General features: G+C 25.7%; 1 protein-coding gene across 16 annotated transcripts in view; it reads right to left on the reverse strand.

Moving 5' to 3' along the window:
* The window catches only part of LOC111679859 (homeobox protein 5), a 278,845-nt gene that overhangs the window by 94,745 nt on the left and 156,923 nt on the right, over positions 1-27,177 (reverse strand). For 15 of the 16 annotated variants that reach the window (XM_046951593.1, XM_046951594.1, XM_046951603.1 and 12 more), the window contains 2 exons: positions 18,158-18,433; positions 12,518-13,090 (listed from right to left, as the gene is read on the reverse strand). In XM_046951593.1, the coding sequence (XP_046807549.1) occupies positions 12,518-13,090; positions 18,158-18,433 (849 nt within the window). The remainder of the gene's footprint in view (positions 1-12,517; positions 13,091-18,157; positions 18,434-27,177) is intronic. The other variant, XM_046951605.1, reaches the window with a different exon arrangement.

Genomic DNA, 27,177 nt, shown 5'->3' on the forward strand with positions numbered 1-27,177 from the left:
GGGCTTTTTGTAATATTTTCATTTGTATTTGTATGTATGTGTGTGTGAGTTAATATAAGTTTTCATTGAATTTATGCACAATATGAAAGAGTATTTGCCATAACAAGTGGTAAAATGTCGCATTTTATACACTCAATTAAATGAAAAAATCTACAAAACTCAAAATATATGACAGTATTAGTTTAGGTGTCAGTATGTGTCTGTATATGTGTGAGCGAGTGTATGTGTTTAAGTTTATGTAAAAGGAAAATTTGTAATGACAGTGGCACAATTATTGTTGTATAACAATATATACACATACATACATATGTATGTTTGTATGTAGAAACAAGTGCAAGTGTTCGATTGTGTATTTTAGTTGTAGTTTTTTTCTTCTCTAGTTTAAATCCCACAAAAGCTGTTGTTTAGTTTTCGCCGAATATAATTTTCAAATTTGTGTATGAGTTTTTTTTATTACACTACTACCTATTCTCATTTCTATGTTTATTTATTTTTTTTTTCGTTTCATGTCTAATATTATTTTTAATGCAGTTGTGGCAATACTGACACAACAAATTTTATATACTACGTTGGCGGCACTGATTATATTCCCAATTGTATGTATGTGTGTTTACAATTTTAATATTCTTGCAGTACTTTAGAATATTTTGCATTTTTTTTTTCGTATTATGTGTTTTTACAATTGCATACGTATGGGCGCTTATTAAACAAGTATTTTAAATACAATTTTATTTCAAAAAATATTTTGTGGTAGTATGTAGGTTAGAAAAGGATTATAAACGTAATTTTACAATTAAATGTAAAGATTTGTTTAAATGAAAATTGAATATTTTTCTAGATTAAAAAGTAATTTACGGTTATGCATAACAATTAAGTTTAATATAAAGCCTAAATGCAGGCAACAAAAATTAAAATAAAGGTTATTAAAAACAGATCAATATCGATAGAAAATTAAAATGGTTTCTTTTTAACAGACACATTTATTTCCTCCTGAACACAGTAAACATTTTCTAAAGAAAATTGGCTTTTTCTTGAAGACATTTGTTACTCTTAAATAGAGACAAATTTTTGAATAGAGTCTCTTTAGAACATAATTTTTCAAAGAAAATTTACTTTTTTTAACCGAATCTTTTAAGGAAAATTTGGCCTCTATTGAACAGGGACAACATTTCTTCTAGAAATTTAAGTCTCTCTTAAAAATAGACAAAATTTTCTTCAGTCCCTGTCAAATACAATTTTCTTATAGAAAGTTAAGTAAGTCTCTTTGCATATAATTTTCTAAATAAAATTAAGTCTTTTTTTGAACAGAAACTTCTAAAGAAATGACAGCCTCTAATAAAAAAAATTCAAATTATCAAGAAGAATTTATATCAATTTTCTCTCTTAAACATAATATTCTTAATAGAATACGGCATCTTTTAAAGATAAAAATAAAAATAAATTTTTTTAGAACGTTTAGTTTCATTAAAAAGAAAATTTCTGTATCAGAATTTTATAAAGAGAATTCAGTAACTCATGAACATATTTTTCAAATCGAAATTCAGTTTCTCTTGGACAGAATCTTTTAATGAAAAGACAGCCTCTCTTGAGCAATGACAACTCTTTTTGAGTTTCTTAAAAAGAGAAACAATTTTCTAGAGACAATAGATTCAGTTTCTCTCTAAGCTAGGATTTCACGAACATAATTTTCTAAATAAAATTCACTTTCTTTTGGACAGAATATTTTAAAGAACAAACAGCTTCTCTTTAACAGGGACAACTCTTTTTACTTGAGTCTCTCTCAAAGGGAGACACAATCTTCTAAAGAAAATAGTGTAAGTCTTGTACAGATATAATTCATTGTATAGAGCCTCCCTTGATCACACTTCTCTTGAAAAGAATTCCGCCTCTCTTAAACAAAAACAAAATTTCCTATAGAAAATTACATCCCCATTTGTACAGAGAACAAAAATATTTGTAGAAAGTTAATTCTCTATAAAACAAAACAAAATTTTCTATCACAAACAAGGAGAATAATTTTACAGTTATTTTCCATAGTCTACTCTTAGGTTAGTTTTTTGCTTAATAATTAAATTTAAGCAGAATATCTAATTAATGTTAAAGTAAATTATCGAATTTATTATTCACTACAATCTTAACGCCCAAGGTGTGTTAATTATTTTATAAACATTTAATGTAAATAACAGTTTTTGGCTTTTACATAAAGCCTGCTTATTCAACTGTTGAATTATTAATTAAACGCAAAAGTATTTAAACACTTTAATGTTTGAAAATATAAAGTTAAACCTTAGAGTAAACATGAAAATAACATTAAAATCTTTAAATACTTAATTGATGACCTATTTGTAATAAGAGGATAAATGTAAAACAACTTTTTTAAGGGTTATTGAGATGAAGTAATTTTAAATTATTAAAAGGTTTAAGTAAACATAAGAATTTTAAAATGTTTCGAAAAGTATATTGTAAACAAAAAATTTAATTATTTGGAATACAAAAAGATGTTGCCTAATTTTAGGTTTTACATTTAAAAAACATAGAATTTTAAAGTGTTTCGAAAGGAACATTGTCAAAAAATAATTTAAATATTTGTAATACAAAAAATGTTGCAAAATTTTAGGCTTTACATTTATAAAACATAATAACATAAATGTCAAAGTCTATCTTAAGGCTTCTTTCTGGAAAATACTATTCTTAGAGTTTTATTATGTATAATTTTATAGTGATTCTTATAGGTTTTCGTTGAGTACTTAAATATACCTTTTTTAAATCTATAAAATATACAAAACTTTGATATATTACAAAATTCCATAAATATGACTTAAAATCACTCAAATTTCATTACTTACTTAATAAATCTTATTAAAATAATGTTTTCTAAAGATTTCAATATAAATATTAAAAGTAGAAAATACAGCTTATAAATATCAAACTGTGCTGGAATTTATAAGGTATTGCGAGAAAGAAAAAAAAAAACAAAATGTCACATTAATAAAATTAATTTTGTTGCTTTCACTTTCTTCTTGACAAAAAGTATAGCCTACCTTTAACAATGACGATAATAAAACATTTTAAAGCATACTGTAGGGATGTTAAAAATATTAACACAAAAACGAATGGAAAACGTTTAGCAACAACGCATTTCAACAAAAAAGGTCACACAGCAAAAACGATTTTTTTTTTTCGTTTTAGAAGACACATTAAAAATGAATTGTTGTAAGTACCCAGAAATTTAAACTTAAGGTGTGACAGTATTTATAAAGGTCACTACTAAACACCACTTCATACTTAAGGCTGCTACTGCTGCTGCTCCTGCTTTTAAACATTAAGACAGTGTGTAATAAAATAAGTAATAAATCTTTTAAAGGTAAATATTTCTTTTAAAATTTTCTTTATTTCTTCCTTCCAGAAAAAAATAAATATTAACGACATTTCTTTAGAGATTTTAAGTTATTTATATAAAAAATTTTTTAATAACAATTTATATACTTATGCAGACATATTGCAAATTTTAAGAAAAATATAAAAATCTTTTTTAACAGCTACCACTCGAGTGGGGGATATGAATGTTAAACCTTCAGGGATTTATTTAGTTTAAAATGTACACGGAAATCTTTCCTTCTTTCTTTGTTTTTCATTGGTGTAGAAATAAGTATTTTTTTGAAATAATGGTTTAAAAAATATGTACGTATTTTTTTATAATAATGCTGTTGTTATCAAAAACGTTAAACTATTTTATTGTAAAGTTTATTTTTCTTTATTATATTTCATTTTCCTACGGTTGTTTGTTTTGTTTTAAGTATCTTAAGATTTTTAAAGTGAAAGCAAAGTAAAACAAACAATTACTTCTAAATCAATATTGTAGTTCCTAACGAAGTTTACACTAAAGAAATGTGTGTAAATAGTGAACAAAAATTTAAGATTGAGAAGAATTTTTAAGAAAAGAAAAGGAAACTCATTTATAGAAGAAATGTAAGCTTTTTAAGAAAAATATACTTTTACGAATAAAACTTGTATTTTTTTGTAAGTCAGGAGATAATTTGACTGTTTGTTAGTGAGTAGATAGGTCAATTGAATAGTCCATAAAGTAGTTAATAGATTAGTTTATAAACTAGTTCATCAACTAATCACCAATTCAATAACATGTCTATAGACTAGACAATACACTAGTTCATGTACCGGTCACTAGACTGATCTATAGACTAGACCATATATTAGTCAGACTAGTCCATAGACTAGTCAATAGAATAGCCCATAGACATAAGTCAACAGTCTTTAGACTAGTTAACGGATTAGTTCACAGAGTAGTCAATTGACTAGTCTAGACTAGAAGAGAGTGAAAATGTAGTCTCTGAAAGGCAGAGAGATCTATAGAAAATTATGGTTAAGCAGAAAAAAATGTTATCTTAAGAAAATTATATTTCCGTTTAAAAGAGAGAACTTGTTCTAATAAAAATTGTGACATTGTTGTAGAGAGAGGAATGTTTGGAAATAATGTGCTCTTATGCTGCAGTGTGTTAAACTAGGGTCCGAATCTTACTAACGGAGGGAAAATTTACTGTTTAGAGAGAGAGAGAGTTGATTTATTTCAACATAGAACACATTTACGTAAAAAAAACTCAGTGTATGATAAATTGAGGCAATTTTCTAAAGAAAATGTCTTCTTTGTTAAAAAGAGTGAAAAGGTTGACGCTCTAAAACAGACAGAAAATTTTTTATGGAAAATTCTGTTGAACAAAAAGAAAATTAATCTAAAGAAAATTTAGTTTCTGTTAAAAAGAGAGAACATGTTCAACAAAAAATTTCCTCTGTTACAGAGAAAGAGAGAAATAGTTGTGCTCTCATGCTGCAGGGTCTTAAACTATGAAAATCATCTTTTTTTTTTTGTAATAAATGTTAAATTATTTTGTTATTTTATATCTCTCTTTCACTATCCAAGTTTCGTTATTTATCTAAAGTTGCAATTTAATATTTACGTCGTTAAAAATTATGAGAAAAGAACAAATGAAACGCCATTACAATTGTATAATTTGAACGAAGAGCGAAAATAATACTGTTATAAAAAGGATTACAATAGATAGAAAATAGACAATCCACAGAGATTTCAAAACAATTACACTAAGGGAATTTTATTTTTTTGCAACTGGATTTACAATTCAACAACATTGTCGTAACGTAAAAATTATATAAAAGCAGTTAGTAAAGAAAATGTTATTTTATTCTAATTTATTTAAGAAAGTAATGGCCAGTGAAAAATTTGCAATTACAAAAAGCTATGCTAAGAAGTTAGACTAGGATAGGGAAACGTTAAAGGAAAATAATATTAGTTGCCAGGAAAAATGTTAACTTAAACCATGACATTTTCAAATGTAAATATACATCATTTTCAAAAACTAGGTAATGACTTTCAATTGTAATTACTGATACAAGAACATAGAAGTAGTGTTATAAGTTCCTACTAATAATGTGTTCTAATTCCTTACTCATCTTGCTTGAAAAGCTACATAAACTGAATACGTTTTAGCATTTTAACCTCTCATATGGTAATGTTAGTTTTTGCTGGGTACATTTACCAATTCATTTATTATTAATAATTATAAATTTATTTTTGTTTTATATTTGGTGTGTTTAATAAATTCCATAAAATATATTGAATAAATATAAAAATTTATTTGTTGTGGTTTTACTATTTAACTATTCCAATAGTTAATAAAATTTTAATTTAATTTTTATTTGGTAAAAATAAACAAAATAGTTTTTCTTTTGTCAAGTACATAAGAGTTCAAATAAAAACCAATGCTAATAATTTGATTAGAATTATTTATATTCATTTGTATATATAGAAATTGAAAAATAAATCAAGGTATAAAGGAATATATGATTATAAAATGAAATTAAAGAGTAAAATAAAATTGTATAATTTAACTAACAAATATAAATGGAAAATTTATGGTGTAAATAACCATAACAATTTAACCTTTGGAAGGCAGGGCGGGATATAGTTAGATGCAACATTTACGAAGGATTTTTTTCTTATGGTAGATTTACAAAGAAGGCTTTTAGTCTCCTCTTCTCTTTTTAGGGTTAATTAGACCAAAAACATAATATCTGCAAATGACATAAACTTAATTAAGTATATAAATTAACCACAGTTTTGGCAGTGATATTTTATATATAAATGTAAGTTAATTCGAAAAAAAAACTTATATTAAACAATTAAAAAAAAAAACATTTTCTTTAGAAAATACAGAAATCGAGTTAGTAACAAGCCACAACCGATCGTTGGTCGCACGATAACAGACGTCCGTGATTATGAAGACGATGATTATGAAGATCTAAACCCATTGTGAGCTGCTCATTTACTGTGATCATTTACTAATTTGTTTAACACTCATCTAAAGAGACAATGTGGTATAATGATCATTAATCATCTCCCAAAGATCATGTTAACTGTCAAAAATTAATTGAGACATGAGAGGGAGACATGAATCTATAATCAATGAATATATCGTACCGACATACATTTATAACCAAGATCCTAAGGTCTTATGACCTTGCAGACTGCGAAATAGTAAAGAAAGCAGAGAAACACATTTGTGATTGTAAAGATGGTGATCAAAACCCATGGTGGGCTGATCATTTATCGCCATTATTTACCAACATAACTGTTGTTGATCACTAAGTTTATTAACGAAGGGACTGGCTGTAATCAACTCTTATTTATGATCATTGATATATAGGTATTAAATGACAATAAGTGAGAAATAAGAGCACCAAAGGGAGCTCAGAATCTGCCAAAGTTTCATAAATTTAAAAATCAGTTACTGAACACCAAGTCGGGTATTTTAACTACAAATTAACAAATTTCCAAAAGAAGATGAAAGGATATTCTACAACTAAGGATAACACTTTTTTTGCGAATTAAGGAAATAAAGAGTGGATGATATTTGGTAGTAAGGAACCTAAGGAGCTAAAGAAGAATAATAAGGTCTCTGAATAAAACTGATTAAGAATTTTGATTCCTGAGTCTCTTTACGGAAAGATTTGTAGAGATGTATGCAAACCCGAAGTGATGTATTCAAGTTGGCCAAATTAATTTAAATATTGAAAAGAGAGACAAATTTAAGATAATAAAATATTAATTAAACAATTAAAACCAGATTACCATTACATCAAAACCCAAATATTTGCTTGCTGTTTCAGTACTTAACCGTTAAAGAGGTTGTGTTAAAGATTTTGAGTAATTCTATCAATTCAAGAATATTGTCTGTGGGGTCAGGTACTTTAACTTTCAGTGACATCAAACATAATATTTTATTATATTTGTACACTTCTTTTAATGTCAAAAACACTTATTACAAAAAGTAGAAGAATAGTATAGAAGAACAGCAAAAAAATATGACATTAATGTAAAAATATTTTGTTTACACATGTATCTGTAAGTAGTTATTAAGTATGCGTATATCCAGAGGTAAACATAAGTAGAACAGAGTAAGAGCAAAGAAAAAGCAAAGACAAGGAAACCTGTGTTGGTTAAATAACGCACACACCTGAAATGGTGATCGGCACAAAGAGAATATCGACATGTAATTTTAAAATCAGCATACAAAACTTAAATTAGTTGTAATCTATGTATAAGAAGCTAGTGAAACCTATTTCTGGTTTCGCAATTGCAAACTTTGTGGGCTTTTTATGCCGACCACTGTCCTAAACACAAAGGTCGTTATAGGAAACATCTGTATAGTGTTTAAAGAATCCTCCTTCCACTTTTACACACTGTTAATGTCACATAGACAATAAGAATGTGTGTTGCAAAAGTGACTCTTAACGAGTTAAACAAAAAAATACTTGAACACACATACAATAAACATAAATATTGAAGGATAAAAGCTAAATATATAAATAAATAATAGAAATTATATTTAAGAAACATAAAAATGTTATTGTAAGATTATAAATAAAGTCAACCCTCTACTACACACATTCTTGCAACCATAAATCTAACACAGGGTGGAAAGTGTGATACAGTGGCACTCTTTATGTTTAGGTACTTTAGTCCCGTGACATATATAACATTTTACAAAGATTCTACCTTAACTTAGGATTCATTTTTTGACCTCAATTCCCCAGCCCGACCCGATTCTTTAAATCTAATAAACTGAAAATATTTTTAAAGAAAAACAAGTAAAATTTCAAACATTCCCTTCAGCTTTCTCTTTCCATTTTTAATGTACTTTTTATCTTTTACACCAGTCTCAAAAGACTTGTGTACGAGACTATTATGTTTTGTGAGGGTGTTACGATTTATTGAGATTATTTATATGTTGTAGTTTTGCTGTAAATGGTATTAGCTGTTGTATATATTTGTATGTACTTACATACATATATTATGTTTATAAAACTTGTGTCTCTTTTCAAATATACAAAGTTTTATCTTGAGGCTAAAAACGAAAAATATGTTGTTGTACTTAAAACAATAACAATATTTGTACACAAACAATCGCACTTAAAATCCATGTTTGTAGTTGTTTTATTAATTTGCAAAATATTTTTGAAGCATACTTTAAGGGTGCTATTTAAGAACAATACAACAAATACCAGCAACATATTTTTGGATATTTATTATTCTTTTAAAACATAGAAGAGGGACCGGGCGGTGATATATGTCTTTATATTTTTGGGGAAGTTAAAAGTTTTTATTCATAAAGGTTTAGATAATTATAATGGCTGCTAGTTTTATTATAGTAAAAGATAATGTAGTTAAACGAAATATTGTTGGCTTCGATTGACTTTTTAAGAAAATTTGGAAAATATTACTATATAGACAAAAAATCAATTTTTTGGAAAATTTCAATAAATTTTCTATAAAAAAAACAAAAAAAAAATCATTTTTTTGTATAAAATTTTTAGTATTATTATTTTTTTTAAAGAATATTTTTAGTAAATGTTCTTTTTTTAGAAAGTAAATAAATTTTATTTTTAAAGAAATTTTTAATAAAATTGTTTTTAAATGAAAATTTTCAATAAATTTTTATTTAGAGAAAATTTACAATAAAATCGCATAAACAATTTTGAATAAATTATCATTTTATAAGAAAAAATATTCCTTAATATTTTTATGGGAAATTTTCAATTCTTTTTAAAGAAAATTTTCATTCTGTATTATTTTTATAGAAAATTTTTAATAAAAAAAGAAATTTCAATTAGAGAAAATATTCAATTTCAATTAGAGAAAATATTCAATTCAATTAAAGAAAATATTCAATAAAATTGCTTTTCAGAGAAAATTTTTAATATTTTTTTTTTTTAAATTTTCAATAAAATTCATTTTTATAGAAATTATTCAATAAAATTGCTTTTAAGATAAAAAATGTTTTTAATTTTTGAAAACCATAAATTAAGAAATATAGGCAAAAATGTTTTTTTTGGAATTTTTTAAAAAATGTAGTTTTTGAATAGTTGTATTTACATAAAAATATGTACAATTTTTTTTAGAAAATATTTAATAAATTTTCTTTTTAAAGAAAATATTCTATTTTTTTTTGGAAAAATATTTAAAAACTTTTCAAATTTTGAGAAAGTTTTCTTTAGGAAGGAAATTTCTAAAAAAATAATAGAAATATTGAAAAATGTTCCTTTTATATAATTGTTTTACAAATTTTATTTTAATATAAAGTTTTCGATAAATTTTTAAATTTAATTTAATTGCAAATGTTTAATAAAATTAAAAATATATATTAGAAAAAATTCCAATTTTTTTTTCTTTTAAATTTTTAATAAATTTTTCTTTGCAATTTTCTTCTATAGTTTTTGATAAATTTCCATTAAAATATTTGAGAAATTTTCTTTTTTATTAAAATTTTTAAGAAATTTTTTATAGAAAATGTTTAATTTTTTTTTTTTAAATATTTGATAAATTTCATTTAAAAGAAAATGTTCCATAAATTTCCTTTCTAAAAAATAGATTTAAAAATTATTATTTCTAGAAAGAATATTACAAAATGTTTCTTCAAGTTTTGTTTTTTAATTTTCAATAAATTTTCTTTTTTATATAAAATTTCCTTTTTATTGTTTTTGGCAAATTTTTTTTTATTAAAATGTTTGAGAAAAATATTCTATTTAAAGAAAATTTTCAATAAATATTCTTTATAAACTAAATTTAAAAAAATATTTCTTTCTAGAGAAAATATTAAAAAAAACATTTTTTCAACAAAAATTCAATGTATTTTATTTCTGTATAAAAATTTTCGCAAATTTTCCCTTTTTTATAAAAATTCCCAAAAAATCATGTTTTATGTGAAGTTTTCTATAAAATCTTTGATAAATTTCATTTTTATATAAATTTTTCGATAAATTTATATTTTAAGTATTTCTAGAGAAAATATAAAAATATTTTCCATATTTCAACTAATTTTTACTTCTATTTAAATATATTTATTTTTTGATATTTACAATTAAACAATCATAAAAATATAATTGACAGCATGCAATGCTTTTGATTATAATAATTTTTATTATATCATTTTCATATATTTTCCAAACATTTGTTAATTTTCGTTATAGTTTTCTAAATTAAAAACATTCAAATCATAGTAGTTTATTTATTTTTTTTTATACACAAACAAAAACGTATAAACTATATATGCAAATATATACATATGTATATAATAGACATTTATATTTTTTTAAACCTAATTTGAAATGAAAGAAAATGTTTTAATTTACCAAATTTTATTGAAAATAATTAGAAAGTTTTTATAAATGTTTTCAATTTTATCTACTCGTTTAATAGACACATGAAATTTAAATGTATTTTTTTTATTTAAGTTTTATATTTGCTTTCATTGTAAGAAAAAGTGCTGGTCTAAACTAAAAATTCATAAAAATATGTTTATATTATTGAATATAATAACAATTTATAGAAAAAGTTGAAATGATTATTAAATGAAATTTAATAAAGAAGCAATTTGTTATAGATTTTGACAGAATGTTTATAGTTAAACATTAGTTTATATACATGTATTGAAGTTTCTTTTAGACAGATGTTTGGATGAAATAGCAGAATTTTTTGAAATTTAGAATAAATGGTCCTTCGTACCGCAAGGAATATTAACTTATTTAAATACTACTTCAAAAAAAAAATTTAAATAAATTTAAGAAATTCTTGCAAGAACCAAATGTCACACGAACATAAATGGTCCTTTGCAACTAATGTTTAAGTATCCCTTTTACACTAAGCGGACTCTATAAGATATGTTGGTCTTTTGAAGTAAATACTTAATTCGAAAATTTATCAGTTTATCGAAAATTGTTTTTGTTTTTGAAAAAATTAGAGAAATAATTATATCTCTTGAAAGGACCACAATTCTATTTACTACAATAATCTAAAAGAATTTAATTACACATAATTTCAAAGTGTCAACAGATGGCTGAAAATGGCCCTTCGAGCTGAATATACGAACATTTTGACCCCAGGCTGTCAAATTTATAATTACCCAGCAAAAACTTGCATTGAAAAGTAAAGAGTTAAAATGCTACACTTCATTGGAGGCAAGTACATACCAAGCACGCTTATAAATTATTACTTAAATAAGTACTTACAGATAAGGAGTTAAGAAGTTGGTTTGTTTTAGAAACGAAAACATTGCTCACATATTATAAAACAGTTTAAAAAAAATGTTTAACAAATCGGCAAAATTTACTTACATATCTGATTATATGTAAGTCATTATAAGAGTACCTAAAAGTAATGCAGCCGATAGTCATTGAAAAGAACAGGCCATTAACGAAATTTTACTGGATAATTCTAATTTGAAGAATATTTTAATTTAATTATTAATGGCAGTTTTAAAGTAAAACTATAATTTTAATGGGAGGACATAAAATGGTCCTTTGAACCATATATTACAGCTTCGTGGCTAGTTTAGGTATATTGCCAATAAAATTTTTTAAGATATATATTAAAAATTTTATTGAGTTTAAAAGTCAGAAAAAAGATTTTGTGCCGGTTTAGTAGATTCAAACTTTATTCAAGATCAAGGTGGGTTGTTGTAAATAATACAAGTGAGCGAGTTTTAGTTCAGTTTCGAACTGAGTAATCTGTTTCCGATCAGACTCCATTCAATATTTAACGAAAAAATGGTCCTACGAATCTAGTTTTATTTCTCCAGAATATGCTATTTCATCCCACACAGCTGTCGACTAAAAAATGCCTTAATTGCAAACTAGAAACTTTTTAATAATTTTGTATTGGAAAATGTCGATTTCTTGCATACCATCCTACAGTTGCTAACAAAACTTAAACAGAAAAAAAAAACGAAAATTCTCCAGGCAGGAAAAACACACAGGGACAGATAAATGTAAAACACCGAAACTAATTAAGAACTAAAAATGCAAAATTGCATTTCATTCGTTACGTTACTAAGGAAATGCAAAATAATTGGAAATTTTTGTTCGAAAAAAGGAGAAATTACAAAAAAAGGACAGAATTATATTTTAGTATTTGTTTCACAACACTCACTAGGCTGACATTATTTTGTTGCTGTTGCAGCTGCTGCTGTTGTTGTTGTTGCGATGGTTTGCACTGAAGATGATGATGGTGCGGCAGTTGTTGCTGCTGTTGGTGGGTATTATTCGTATGATGATGCTGTTGCTGCTGATGATTGTGGTGTTGGTGGTGGTGATGGCTGTTGATGTTTGTATTATGATGATGAAAATGATTTTGATTTTGTTGCAGGCTTTGTTGTAGTCTTTTATTGTCTACTATTAAGCCTCCGCCACCTCCTACTCCACTGTTACCGATAACGGTGCCATTTGTTAAACTATTTGTTGTTGCTGTTGCCAGATTTAGGCCATTCATTGAGGCAGCTGTATGAGGTGTAACAGTTTGTTGCTGTTGCTGGTGTTGTTGTTGTTGATGTTGTGAATTTAAACCTAATACTGTTGTGACAGTTGCTGGAACTGTTGTAGTTGTTGCAGCAACAGCAGCAACATTTCCGGCAATACCTTGAGCTGTTTGTGGATTTGCGGATAAATTGTTATTGTTGCCACCATTCACGTATTGTAATGCATTGTGTGTTGTTGCCAGATTATTCTATGACAAAAGTTTGCGGAGTAGAGATTATTTTTTATTTAGTTTATATTCAATTTAAGTTTTATGGTTTCTAATACTTTTTTGTTGCAACATAAAAATGTGTGTTTTTTAAAGATTGTATATTTTCGAACCAACACCAACATTATTATTAATAATTTTATTTAGGAATGCAGATTTTTTTGTTTATATAAATATATAAAAAAATTACTAAAAGAATTTTATTTTCTTTATACATTTTTTTCTTAGAATCACTTGCCACATGCCATTGTTTGTTTCCGTAACTAAATAAATGTTAACAATTTTTTTCAACTATTTTAGTTATAAGAATTATTAAATAAATTTGTTTTTTTTAGCAATTTACCATCATACTTTTTTATATTCGTTCATTAAATGTTACATACAAAGAAAGAATGAGTAAAAAATTAAACAACATTTCCAAGTTCTAAATGAAAAATTAATATAGTTAAATAATTTGTTGTTCTAGTAGTATTTAGTTTGTAAATAAAATGAAAGGAGTTACACTTAGACATGCTCAACCTCAACCACAGGTGTTTGTTTGATTAATAATTTTTATCTGTAAAAAAGCTCTATATATGTAAATAGTAGATAGAAATGATGAGATGCTAAAAACTGTTTTTTTTTTAATTTGTTTAAAATTTATATATGCAGCCTTAAGTTAAAACATTGAATGCATTAAAACATTATAAATTATTGAAGAAACTAAAATTTACATTATTTTCACTTAACAATCTAGAGGAGTAATGGAGGGGGAAGATTTCTTGAAATTATAAAATTAAAGAAATTTTAATAAATAGTTATCTTAGCTATTTGCAGAAGTTTTATCAGTTTGAAAATTCTCAGTACTAATTTTTATTAACATGATCAAAAGTGTGCGATATAGAGAGTAAATTTATTTGATAAAAAGTTCCAGATATACCGAGGATTGTTCATACCTAATTCTTTCAGTAAAGGGAGTAAAAGAGCAAAATCCATCAAAGCCTATAAGAAATGAAAAAAGGAGATTCAATTTGAAAACCGTAGCTGTCCTTTCTGTTGATAGAACAGATTATTGTTAAGCCCTAATGTACGAATAAACATGTAAAGTATTTTACTCCTGGACTTCAACTACCGACAGAAAGCTGGAAGGCTTGAAAGTGGATAATGACTTTCAACTCTAGAAAAAATGGAATTCTCAATGTTATTTCCTTTGTCTAATTTAATATTAGTAAAACTTTTTAAGGTTTAAAATTGTATGTCTCTAGATCTATCGATTTAATTCTTATCAGCTTATCTGTCGAACTTTCACATCTTTTATTTATCGATCTATTTATCATTCCAATTATTCACCGATCTACAGGTTAACTGATACATTACTCTGCTTATCTGTTATACTATCTCATGATTGATCTATTGGTCTCTTGATTCTTGATATATTGTGCTATCAATACAGATTTTAAAGTTGTTTCGATCTCTTGATCAAGCGATATTTTGATCTACAATGTTTTGATGTATTGATCTTTTTAACTATCGATTTGTGCTATCGATCTTTTGATTTGTCGATCTACTGATCTCACGATCTCTAGATTTGTCGACTTTAATCTGTCAATCTCTTGGTCTATCGATCTTTTAATTAGTCGATCTCTTGATCTGTCGATATCTTGATCTGTAGATATCCTGATCTGTCGATCTCTTGATCTGTCGATCTCTTGATCTGTCGATCTCTTGATCTGTCGATCTCTTGATTTGTCGATCTCTTGATCTCTTGTTCTGTCTTTCTCTTGATCTTTCAATCTCTTGAACTGTCGTTCTCTTGATCAGTCGGCCTCTTGATCTGTCGGGCTCTTGATCTGTCGATCACCTGATGTGTCAATCTATTGACCTGTAGATCTTTTGATCTTTCAATCTCTTGATCTATCGTTCTCTTGTTCTGTCGATATCTTGATCTATAGGTCATTATATTTAAGATTGCTATAAATTTACTCGCCTCTCAAACTTTCGACAAAAGCAGGTATTTTCCCATATCTAAATTAACATAAATCAACTTTTTCAAATTTATTTCTACGATTATAATAAGTACATTACACAAACAATAATTGTTCAAAAGAATACACACACGTTAAGGGGATTTAAATAAAAAATATTTATAAAAATAAATGAAATAATTTTAATTATGTTCAAGCTAAATTTATTAAAATAATTTCCAAAAAAAAAAACAAATTTTAAATTTGTTTTTTATTAAAAAAATTTAAAATTTGAATTAAAATTGTTTTCATTTATTTTTCAAATAATTATTACAAAAATTTATTAAAAATTAGATAAATACCAGAAATATGCATTTTGTAATTAAATTATTAAATAATTTTTATAATATATGTATGTATGTTAAGCTAACAGAAATCTTTCATTATTATTTTTCAACATTCATTCTTAAAAGCTAAAAAATTTCAGTTTTATACAATGCTTTTCTTTCTCCAAATACAATTTTATTGTTTGCAATTTTATGTAATACAAAAACAACATGAACCGTAATAAATATATAGACAAATATTTTACATTAATTATAAATAATTAAAAAAATATTTTATTTTTTTAATTTAAACTTTTTTCCAATTTATTGGCAGAATTTTTAAGTGTTTTTTTTACGTTTGTAACTTTCATTTTGTAAAACATGCAGATAGTTTTATTATGGAATTGATAAATAATTTGCAAAAAAAATTGTTTAACAAATTTGTTCTTTTTGTTTTTAATACACAAATACATACATATCAACACAACAACTGCTTGTTTTCATTAACTAACACATGTTTAAAATGTAATAAAAAAACGTGTAGGTGTATGTTGGAATCAGTTTTTTATTGAAGGGAGGGGTTTTGCGGGAGAGAGAGAGAAAGAGAAAGACCGTTTTGCTATTTATTAAGGATGTTCGTATGTGTGTGTGTGTGTGTGTGTGTGAGAAGGATTTAATTACAATTATAGTTAAAAACAATGATTTCGTTCTTATTTTTTTGACAGGGGATTTTTATTTGTTGGGTTGTTTTAAAAATTTAACTAAAAATTAAATTAAGTTAAAATTGTTTTTAATTGAAATATTAACATAAAATAAAACGCATTGATAATAAATTAAACGAGACTATTAAATTTTATTAAAAACCTATTTAATATTGACAACTTTAGATAAATTGTGGTGATAAATGATAGAGTGAGCAGAGTTTGCACAAAAAAAAACAAAAATAAAACAACTGATGATTATTAAAGTTTGAGATAATTAGTATTTTTTAATCATTGTTTATCCTTAAATCCTGTTTTTATTTAATTTAATTTTATAAATTTATTTTAAACCCGTTTGTTGTTGAAAGTTGGCTTTGTATTGAATTTTTTCATAACAAATCTAGATTTAAATTAATGAAATTTTTAATAAAAATTCGATGTTACATTTAGCATACTTTTTTTTTAATAAAAAATCGAGTTTTTAGTGAAAAAATCTATCTATCTATCTATCTATCTATCTATCTATCTATCTATCTATCTATCTATCTATCTATGTATCTATCTACCCGTCTCTCTTTATCTGCCGATCTCCTGCTTGATCAATATCATAATCTATTGATATCTTTACTCTTCGATCTTTTATTCCATTTTTCTAGATTAATTGACGTTTTGATCTATCGAGTCTTGATATTTGATATCTTGTTTAGCTTGAAATCGTAATATCAACACCTTGATCTATCGATATTTCCATCTATCGATCTCTGGATATATCTATATCTTCAAGATATTCAAGATATTATCTTGATCTACTGATTTCTTGTTTTATGTATCTATTGAACTATCAACCTCTTTACATATCTCTTGATCTAACGGTCTCTTGGTCATTCGATCTGATGATCTATCAATTCATTGATCTGCTGATCTCTTGATCTATCGATTTCTTCAGTTATTGATATCCTTATCTATCAATTTCTTTATCTATCGCTTTCTTGACTTATTTTAAACTATTGAACTCTTGAACTAGCTATCTATTGATAAACCGATCTCTTGATCTATCAATATCTTCATTCATCAATCTCTTGATATATCAATATCTGTATCTACTAATCCATTAATCTAAAAAATTTCTTGATGAATCGTTCTCGTAATATTTGAATCTACTATTTAATGTTGGTTGGTTAAATTATCGATCTTTTTATATATCGACCTCTTTGATCTCTTGACTAATCGATCTCCTGAGCTAATGTTCCGTAAAAATCTTGAAATGCTGTTTTAGCGATTAAATGATCCATCTGAATTATTTCCATATGTATAAAATTGGTTTTAAATAGCACACTAGACAAGAAAAGTGCAAACTAGGTGTTTTATGTTATACACTATAAAAACAGTTTAAAACTCAAACCTAAGAGAAATATTTCTAAGGAACTTTAGATTACTCCCCTCGCATAAACATACATAAATACTTTTAATAAATGAGTGAGTATGTGAGTGAATTTTAAAAAAGCATTTAAATAAAATATAAATAAATTTAATGGAATTATGACAAAAAGTCAGTCTAAAAGAAAATACACCATTTTCCATAAATACTAAAATAACGAAAAATAATATATAAAAGGAAATACAACATAAATAAATAAAATAGTTTTCTATATAGACAAATGTAAATATTGATTGATTTTATATGCTAAAAAATATATATATATATGACGAGATATGCAGACTCTTTTTTTTTTGTTTAATAAAAAACATGCCATCCTCAATTTTTTTTTATTTATTTTTTTATTAAAACAGAAAAACACAATAAATTTTTGTAACCCAAAAACGAGAAATTTATATACAACTGTATGACATAAACCATTTCCGATACCTTTTGTATTATTAAATATTTGTATGTTTGTATAAAGAATAGATATATGTTTGTATATATGTAAAGGTTTATACAGTTTTTTAATATAAAAATAAATATTAAAATAACAAACAACAACAAAAAAATGGTGAAAAATTATAAATTTTTGTTAACAAATGAAAAATTAAAATAAAAAAAAATGAAGAAGTAAAATAATTCAAGCAGACACTTACCTTTTTCTGTTGCAAATACATTTGAGCGGCAGCGTTTGTAGCAGCCATACCAGCAGCATTTGTATTATTGGCACCTGTATTATTAGCAGCTACAGCAGCAGCAGCGGCGGCGGCTGCAGCAGCTGAACCTTCAGATTTAATCTGTGCTAGAGTATCATTTTTGACAGTACCCACAGACATGGTTAAACCATCTGTAGTTGCTTGTACTTGAGCCGCTGCTGGTGGATAGCCAGTCGGTGCGCCTGGATATGGCGCAACACTAGCCTGCACCATGTGCTAAAATAAAGAGGAAAAGAAAATCACAGGATTAATATACATATATATATATAGACTATTCGTTGATAAAAGTAAAAAAAGTATGTGCTCATAAAAAATGCAAGTATTATAAAAGATTTATGGGTATTTTTATGTTATAGAAGTTATTTAAACAAAAATTTATACGCTTTACAAGCGTACGTATATACGTGTATGTATGCAGTTAATGCATACATACATATATATATACATATATTGAAATAAAATAGTTTTATTGCAAGTATAGTGGGTAATAAAAATGTTTTAATTCAATATGTTTTAATCAAGTAGCACACGAAATTTCTAATGATCATTTTATCGAAAATCTCTTAAACATTTTTAATCCATCGATCTATTGTTTAAAGGATCTGTCGATCTATCTTACTAGTAATCATATGAACTATATTGTTATTCGTTGATCAGTTAATTAATCAAAGCTACTGATGCATCGATCCTCTTGATATAGAAATATCTTTATTGATCTATATATCAACAGAACTTTCGATATATTAATGTATAAATCTATCGATCATTATATGAACTATCGATCTTGATCTAATCATTGATCAGTTAATTTCTCGTATTATTGATCAGCTGGTCCGTTTATTTGCAGATGCAAGTATCTGCTTGATCTATGGATCAACTGATCGTTTATAATATTAATCTATAAATCTGTCGATCTATTAATAACCCAGCAAATAAAGAAATTCCAAAGAAGCGAAAAAGAAGTAGAATTTACTCCATGGAAGTAGTGCAAAAGTCTTGAAGAAGAATTTAAAAATAGGAGGGATGTCCTTTTTATTTGATTCCAAATTCTTATGTTCTTCATTTGAAGTTATTAAGAAGTGAATAGAATTATAGAATACAACTAATTTGACTTAAATACTAATAACATAAATAAATAACTTACAAGCATTTATCAATCAACTCCAAAATAAAATGGGTTTAATTCAAAAAAAATTCAGTACAAAAATAATATACCTTCAATTTTAAACAAAATTTATTCTTTTCGCTTCTTTGGAAGTCAAAAAACATCACTTCCACAGATGATAAAAAATTCACTTTGTGCTACTTTTGAAGTGGTTCTAAATATTATTCTTTTGGAAGTACTTCATACAATTGTAAACCAACTATAAAAAACGTTTATAATCGCTGCAGACGTTTACTTTTTACTTGACACTGTTCAGTTAGTTTTTGTCTGCATCAAAACATATAAAATATTTACACGTAATAATTTATTGATATTTATTGTATGTTACATGAGAATTTCTGCAAATAAAAATGCAGCAGCAATGGTATTAAAATTGAAAATTAATTAAATTTTAAAAGCCATATTTAAAAGGATTTATACAAAATAAATTAAAGGTTGTAGTAATGGAAAATGGTTGTTTGGCATTACACAAAAGAAATATATATGTTACAAATATTTTAACAATTTAACGAGTATGTTTTAACAAAATATAAAAATAAAACGATTTAAAAGTGTGATTATTTAAAGTTCAATGTTTGCAGTACATTTATGTGTCAACATACATATAAGGCGTTCTTTTTATCAATCTACCTACTTATGTATTGACTTGTTGATCTATTCAATAAACGATCGATTGATTTTAGGACGTAGTTAGTAATCTGCCTATTAATCAATCTATCTACTGATTTTGAGATTTATTAAATTGATCTATTAATTTGTTTTCAAACTATTCATTTGTCAATCTCACTTTTGATCAAGATTTATTGATCATTAATCATTTAATCAACCGATCATTGATTAGTATACTGATACTCTGATCAATAAGTCAATGGTAGATTTGTTTTGATCGTTCACGATCACAATCTGTTATTTACTGATTATTAGTCTATTTATATTTTAGTTAAATTGATTAATATTTGCAATATGATCAATCCCATTCGTTGATTTATAAATAATAATGAACTGAACTATCAATATATTATTATATTGATTATTTATCATTGATCTGTTGTTACAATGATCTTTAAAAGTAGATCAATCTCTTGTTAAATGTATCTATAAATATGTAAATCTATTCTATTAATCCATTTGTCTATTAATTTGTTTATTTAGCTCGTGATTTCTTCTGTTGATCTTGAGAGTTCTCAATAAATGACATCACGATCTTTCTTATCATCAATCGATCTACTGATTTTCGATAGATATATAATTAGATGATCTAGTGAGTTCTAGATTAATCGATCTCTTGATCTTTAGAGTTCTTTATCAATCACATTATCTCCCTATTATTCAATCAATCTATCTACTGATTTTGAGATGTACTGAGCAGTTGATCTTTTAAATTGTTTTCAATTTGTCTTTTGATTACAACCTCTTGCTTTTTATTGATCTGTAGATCTATTGTTTAACTGATCTTTTAACAATCTACCGATCAATGGATTTCCCCTAATATTGATATAACAATCTGTTGATCCATTAATCTTAGAAGTATTTAAAAAGATCTTGAGAACAAGTTGTTTTGTTAGAAATTGTCAATCTTTAAATTTAAACTTTCTTTATTTAGATGTTTGAAAGGTTGTACTTTTTTATATGTAATAATGATTTTAGTCCAAATATATTGTCAAAAAATTGTTTTGTAATTTTTCTATAAGATTTAATTCCAACTGAGAAACAAGCCTTTGAGTTCTTTTAATTATAATTTTGTTATTTTACTTTCTTGTAAAACAACAAATCTCATTTAACAAAACTTAATTATTCCATTTTTTTGCAAACTTTACAAAATATTAATTACAGATTTTGTTCATTATTTCTTTTTTTTAATTTATTCATCAATTTTTTTGAGAGATTTTTATTATAGTTTTTGTAAATAATTTTTCAACAAGTGATGCCAAAAAGAAACAAAATTTTTTTGGTATAAAGTAGAATAATAACTTTTTTCTTCTTTTCTACAGCATTTAATGCCAAAAAGAAGGAAATTTGTTTTTTTAACTCTTATTATGTTTTATAATAAACAAAATAAAAGTTTCAATGCAGCTGATGGAATTTTTATTTATTCTGAGTATAAAATTTTAATGATAAAGTTTGTTGTTACAAACAAGATTTTTTTTGTTAAAAATTAATAATTTTTCTTAGTTCATAGAAGAAGAAAAAAATAAACTAATAGTTTAATTGCTTTAATGCTGCTATAATGTTTTGTATGCTTTGTTTTTTTTTCTTTTTTTTTTTTTGAGTTTTGTTTTAAATAAAAAAACGGTTTCTTTGTTCATTATAAATAAAATTTTCCTGTAATGAACAGAAAGTGTAGACTTTCAAAAATATGTTGCAGATAGAATAAAAATGTTTAAAAATATATTTGCCGTCAAAATATCGTAATGAGCTCTCTTATAGTGAGAAAATAATGGCTTATGAACATTTGTTATATATGCAAGGGATCCATTCCCTTTAAGATTTTTTTTAACTGAGAGTATTTAAAAATTTATATAAAAAACTCTTGTATTTTTTGTAAATTGCTTCAATTGCAGAGTTTCAATTCTTTTGTTTTGAGTGTATTTTTACTTTATTTTAACATATGTTGCTACTTTTTCAATGAAGCAAAAACAAAGCGTAAAATTCATTTCATTTTAGCTGCTCTTTGTGAGATGGTAAGTGTTGCCAGGGTAGAGAAAATAAACATTTTTAAATAAATTTAATTTTTGGAAAAATCATTGAAAATCTAATAAAAGACAAATTATTCAAAACATGTACTTTCAAAAATGCCTAAGGCTAAAACAAACTTGTCCTTAGATTTAGATGGGAATAGAACTGGTTACTTTACCAGCCCGTAAGGGACAATAAAATGACGATTGATCATAAAAGTTAGCAAAATGTCAAGTTTTTTTCAATTTCCCAAAAAAAAAAGTTGTAAGAACTAAAATTTATTTCTTTTTTTATTTGGCAACTCTGTTTGTGGTTGTTGATGGTCGTGTCGTTGTTGCTGCTGTTGAGTTTTTTAGTGTTTATTGAAACAGAGGTCAAAGGGGCAAAAAGGGAATGATTTCTTTTGAATGTTGTTTACAATATTTCCTTTTGTATGTTCTGTTTGTTCGCCTTTTGTTGACTACAACTTCCTACATTTTAAATTTGGCGCTTTTTTTGTTGTTGTTAAATAGCTGACTGTACACGAAGTAGGAGGGCATACGGAATTGGTTTTTCAGTAGTTACCGTTTAACGAAGTATCTCTTTGTGGGTCAAATTAGTGATGTCTATTGTGTTCGTAAAAAAAACATATAAAATTTTATTACTTGTTGGAATTTTTGAAAATATTTTGATTTATTTTTTATTATACATATATAGTTTTTGTAAAGCAATAATGAACAGAAAAGTATCTTATGTCTTAGTTAACAATTTATTGGGTATTACTTTTAGCTTCAATTCAGGGACGTCCATCCTCTGTTATATCTTGTAGATTGGTATGTGTGTTAAGTCGCTTTATTTAGATTTAAATCTATCATTTTATCGCTTAATTCCTCAATCAATTTCTTAAGGTATTAATCATTGATCCAATGATTCCTAATTAGTCACGTTAAGCTATCTTCGTAGGTCTCTCCGTCCATTATACTTTGTAATCATAGTAAAACTTTAAAAATAATTAAATTACATTTTGTATTTTGATTCAAAAATAATAAGAAGAAAAAGTAGTGAAAATACACTTTCTAAAAAATTTACAAACAATTTGGCATGACTTTCTATAACGCTTCACACATGTCTGTCCGTCTTCAAAAAAATCCTATATAAAACTTCACGTTGCATTTTTCTAAACTATTTGTTTGAGCACGATTGAAAATTTTTACAAATTTTTAAGAATCACTTCTAGGTCTATATGACACAAAGACGTCTATCGGAATAAATTTTTAAACGAAATTTCAAATATATTTTTTGAATTGAAAAATTTCTTAAATCGGTATAAATCTGTATAAGATTTACAAATCAAGATTTAAATATTTTAAACATTACTGAGAGCTCCCTATATATGTAGGTTGAAAACTCCCGTGCTGATCGCATTTTTAAACGGCGTTTTTGAAATAAAACTGTAGAGGATTTTAATCGTCTGTTGTAAGTGCTTAAGAGTCTAAATAAGAGAACTGTAAGTGATATAAGCCCTTTTAAAGAAGCACTTCCTGAAAGTCGCTTTAATTAGAGAGTAAAGACTCCTATGCCGACAATATGTCAAAATTGCGCCGACACACATAAAGACTATCAGCAGTGGAATTAAAGAGTGTGTTTTACAAAGAGGGAACATAGCAAAGGTAACCATTATAGAGATAAGAACCGTTTGAGTGAAGACTCTTATGCCGACCATTTGTCAAAAGAACGTCGTTTATAAGGAGGGAACATAAAAAAGTAACCATAACAGAGCCAAGAACCTATCTGTACATCTTTTTAATTAATAAGTTAAGATTCCTACGCCGATCATATATCAAAAAAACGTCTGGTAATTTTAAAAAAATCGGCGGTGTTGATCTCTTAGTAGGAAAAAAGAACTCCTATTTTTTACAGTTAATAACTTTTTCTTTAGAGTTCCTCGCATTCGGCCACAACCTGTATTTTCCGCCTTCTTTATGAATATGAATCTTTTTGTTAAGAATTTATGCGGTTTTTGCGCCAAAAATATTTTTCTTTCTTGCTGCTTTGTTTTGAATTTATTTCTTCTATATTTCTGTACATCATATACTGTTTGCTACTGACAGTAATTTCATTTTGATTGTACTAAAAGAAAATACATATTAAACACATCCCTAGCTGTGTTTTAATATGGACTATTTGCGTCGAAATAGTATTTTTTCTTTCTTTATGGGGTTTGCGATATAAGTATTTATGCGATTGCGTTGTCAAGATGATTTTTGTTTTAAAGAAATATCGGCAATTCTCAAATGGTTAATGGACTCTATAATAGATTGCATTTTGTGAATTAAAGTGCTAAATAAGATTAGTTGTTTGATTATTCGAGTTCACATTTGAGCAAAAAAAATTTAATTTAATTTTGTAGACTTCTAAGCCAATCGAAATGGAGTCGTTAAAGTATGACTGCAGTGGTTTTAAATAGTATGGCTTTTTTTTAAAAAGCTTTTATTAAACACTCTAGATTACTTAGGAATACTAGAGTGATATTTGACCACTATTTGCATTACTAGGGGACGTAAAAGTAACAAATTAAACAAAATTATAAAAATTATACGCAGTAAAAATTGAATGACATGTAATGAGTTTTAAAGCTCCAAAAAATTTTTTTCTGCTATATTCATTACAATTTTAAAATCATGATCACATTGGAGGCAATAACGCACGCTAACAAGTATAACTTCTTATATAAGCACTTACAAATAAGGAGTTAAAATGTTTTTTTGTTTAAAAAACAAACAAAAATTGTTCACACAATTTATTTTTTTCTAACATGATGATGACATTAGAGACAAGTACATTGCACGCTTGCTAACAAATAACTACTTACAGTAGTACTTACAAGTAAGGGGTTAAAAAGTTATTTTGTTATTAAAACTAAAAAAAATTGTTCGCACATAATACGAACTTAGACTTCTTGTCTTACTCTCAACAACACAACTTTGCTATTTCAGTAAGAAGTAGTGAAAAGTAAGTGGTTATATAAGAACATGATATTAACCAATTCTTTGTTGGAAATATAGCATTCTCAAAATAAGGGACGCATTGCCCATTTTAAAATTGCTGGAATTTAATAAAACGAGTCATATATCAAATGTTTATTGAAATTTATACAGTTTTTTTTTTTGGAATAATGTCGAGGCCTATGATTTGTCTTAAAGTAAACAAAGTAGCACTTGCTGTTTCTTTTCACAATTTCTTTAAGTCATATCTACAATAATGTTCTCGAGGCTGTTTTTATTACTGTATAATTGAAATTTATAGCCATTTTAATACTTTTAATTTAAAATTATAATATGTTGAGTCTTAGATGACAAAAAAATGAGTCAATAAGTTACAAAGAGTTTATTACAGTAAATGAAGTGCTAAAATGTAAATAAAAGTATTAAATTAATTTAGAAGAAAATAAGAAAAAAATTACCCAATTTCCATTAGTGAAATCAAATATCTAAAGAAAAAAACATTCAGGCAAATTACCTTTGCCTTTAGTTGTCTTAATTTTATTAAATTGATTTTGCTTTTATATCAATTCATTGACAATACTCTTTTATTCTTTAAACATTTACGCATTTGTTTTTTTTTTTTTTTTCTTCTGTTCTTTATCTATAAAAAACCGTTCCCTGTTTCTTTTTTTTTTTTGCTGATAAATTCAATTAATTTAGACTGTTTTAAATGTAAAATAAAGAGTATTTATATATTTTGTTTCCAACGGTAAAAAGATACCATTCTATTTTATTTCAAACAAATTTAATCATCATTAATGTTAAAAAAAATTTAGAAAGGTTTTTCTTTAAAACATTATAAAAAAACTCTTAGAAAATCATGAAAATAATACCTTCCTTTCAGTTTTTGATTACAATACGCACTACCAACATGTTGAGAGTTTTATTTTAATTGGAATATATCTTTTATTTTTTAAGGATTTATTGTAAAAAAATCATTTTCCATTATATATTGTTAGCGGTAGGGATTATATTTTTTCCAAGTGCAAAAAACAAATTGTGTAATTTTGTTTAAGATTTATTTAAAAAAAAGCGTAAACTTAATTCGATGACTATACAAGTGAATGAATTTTAATAAAAGATTTAAAAGGGATTTGGACGAACCTGTTGAAAAAAGTGCAAAAAGTTGGACAACAATAAAGAGCTTAAAATTTGGTTGTTGATCAGTTTTTTTTTTTGTAGTAAAAAATTTACTGTTGATAAAGGAAATAAAATAAACCAATTAATTTTTGTTATAGAAAAACTGGTTGCTTATGAGTATTTACATATATAGGAAAATATATCGTTTGGGAGGTTTTTATATAGAATGAGTTTATCTAAAGTTTAATTATGACCTCTCTATAGAAATATTTATCGCTAGAGTTTTTACATAAAAATAGAAGATTTTATAAGAAAAATTATCGCTTATGCTCAGCAAAAAAAGAACTTCCAGAGAAGCGAATAAGAAGTAGTACTCCATGGAAGTTTTGAAAAAGTCCTAAAGAAGTTATTATTTTAACACAGGCTTATCATTGGAGGGATGTTCTGTTTATTTGATTCCAAATTCACTACATCTGAAGTCATTCTCAGGAAGTAATTTTTATGTTATTTTTTTGGAAGTTATTAGGAAGTGAAATTGTAGTATTATACAATACAATTAATTTGACTTAAATAATATTAACATTAATTAATAAATTACACGCATTTATCAATTAACTCCAAATAAATTCAAAAAAGTTTAGTACAAAAAAAAAAGATGCCTTCAATTTTAAACAACATCGAATTCTTTTCGCTTCTTTCAAAGTCAATAAAGATTACTTCCACAGAAGGTAAAAAAAATCACAAAAATAACACTATTTTTGAAGTAGTGATAAATGTTATTTTTTTTTGAATTACTTTGTTTTATTTTTGCTGCGTGATTCATTTGTAGGAAAATTTGTTGTAATGATCTTAATGACAAGAAAAGTTGTCGTTATAATAATTTTTTATATAAAAAATAATTTTAAATTAATTTGTAAATTTGAAAACTGTCGCTTATGAATTACATATAAGAAAAAGTTGTCGCTAATGATTTTTTCTATAGAAAAAGTTGCCACTGATGGATTTTTATACAGAAA

The sequence above is a fragment of the Lucilia cuprina genome, chromosome 5 (assembly GCF_022045245.1).
Source record: "Lucilia cuprina isolate Lc7/37 chromosome 5, ASM2204524v1, whole genome shotgun sequence".
Taxonomy (NCBI): Eukaryota; Metazoa; Arthropoda; class Insecta; order Diptera; family Calliphoridae; genus Lucilia; species Lucilia cuprina.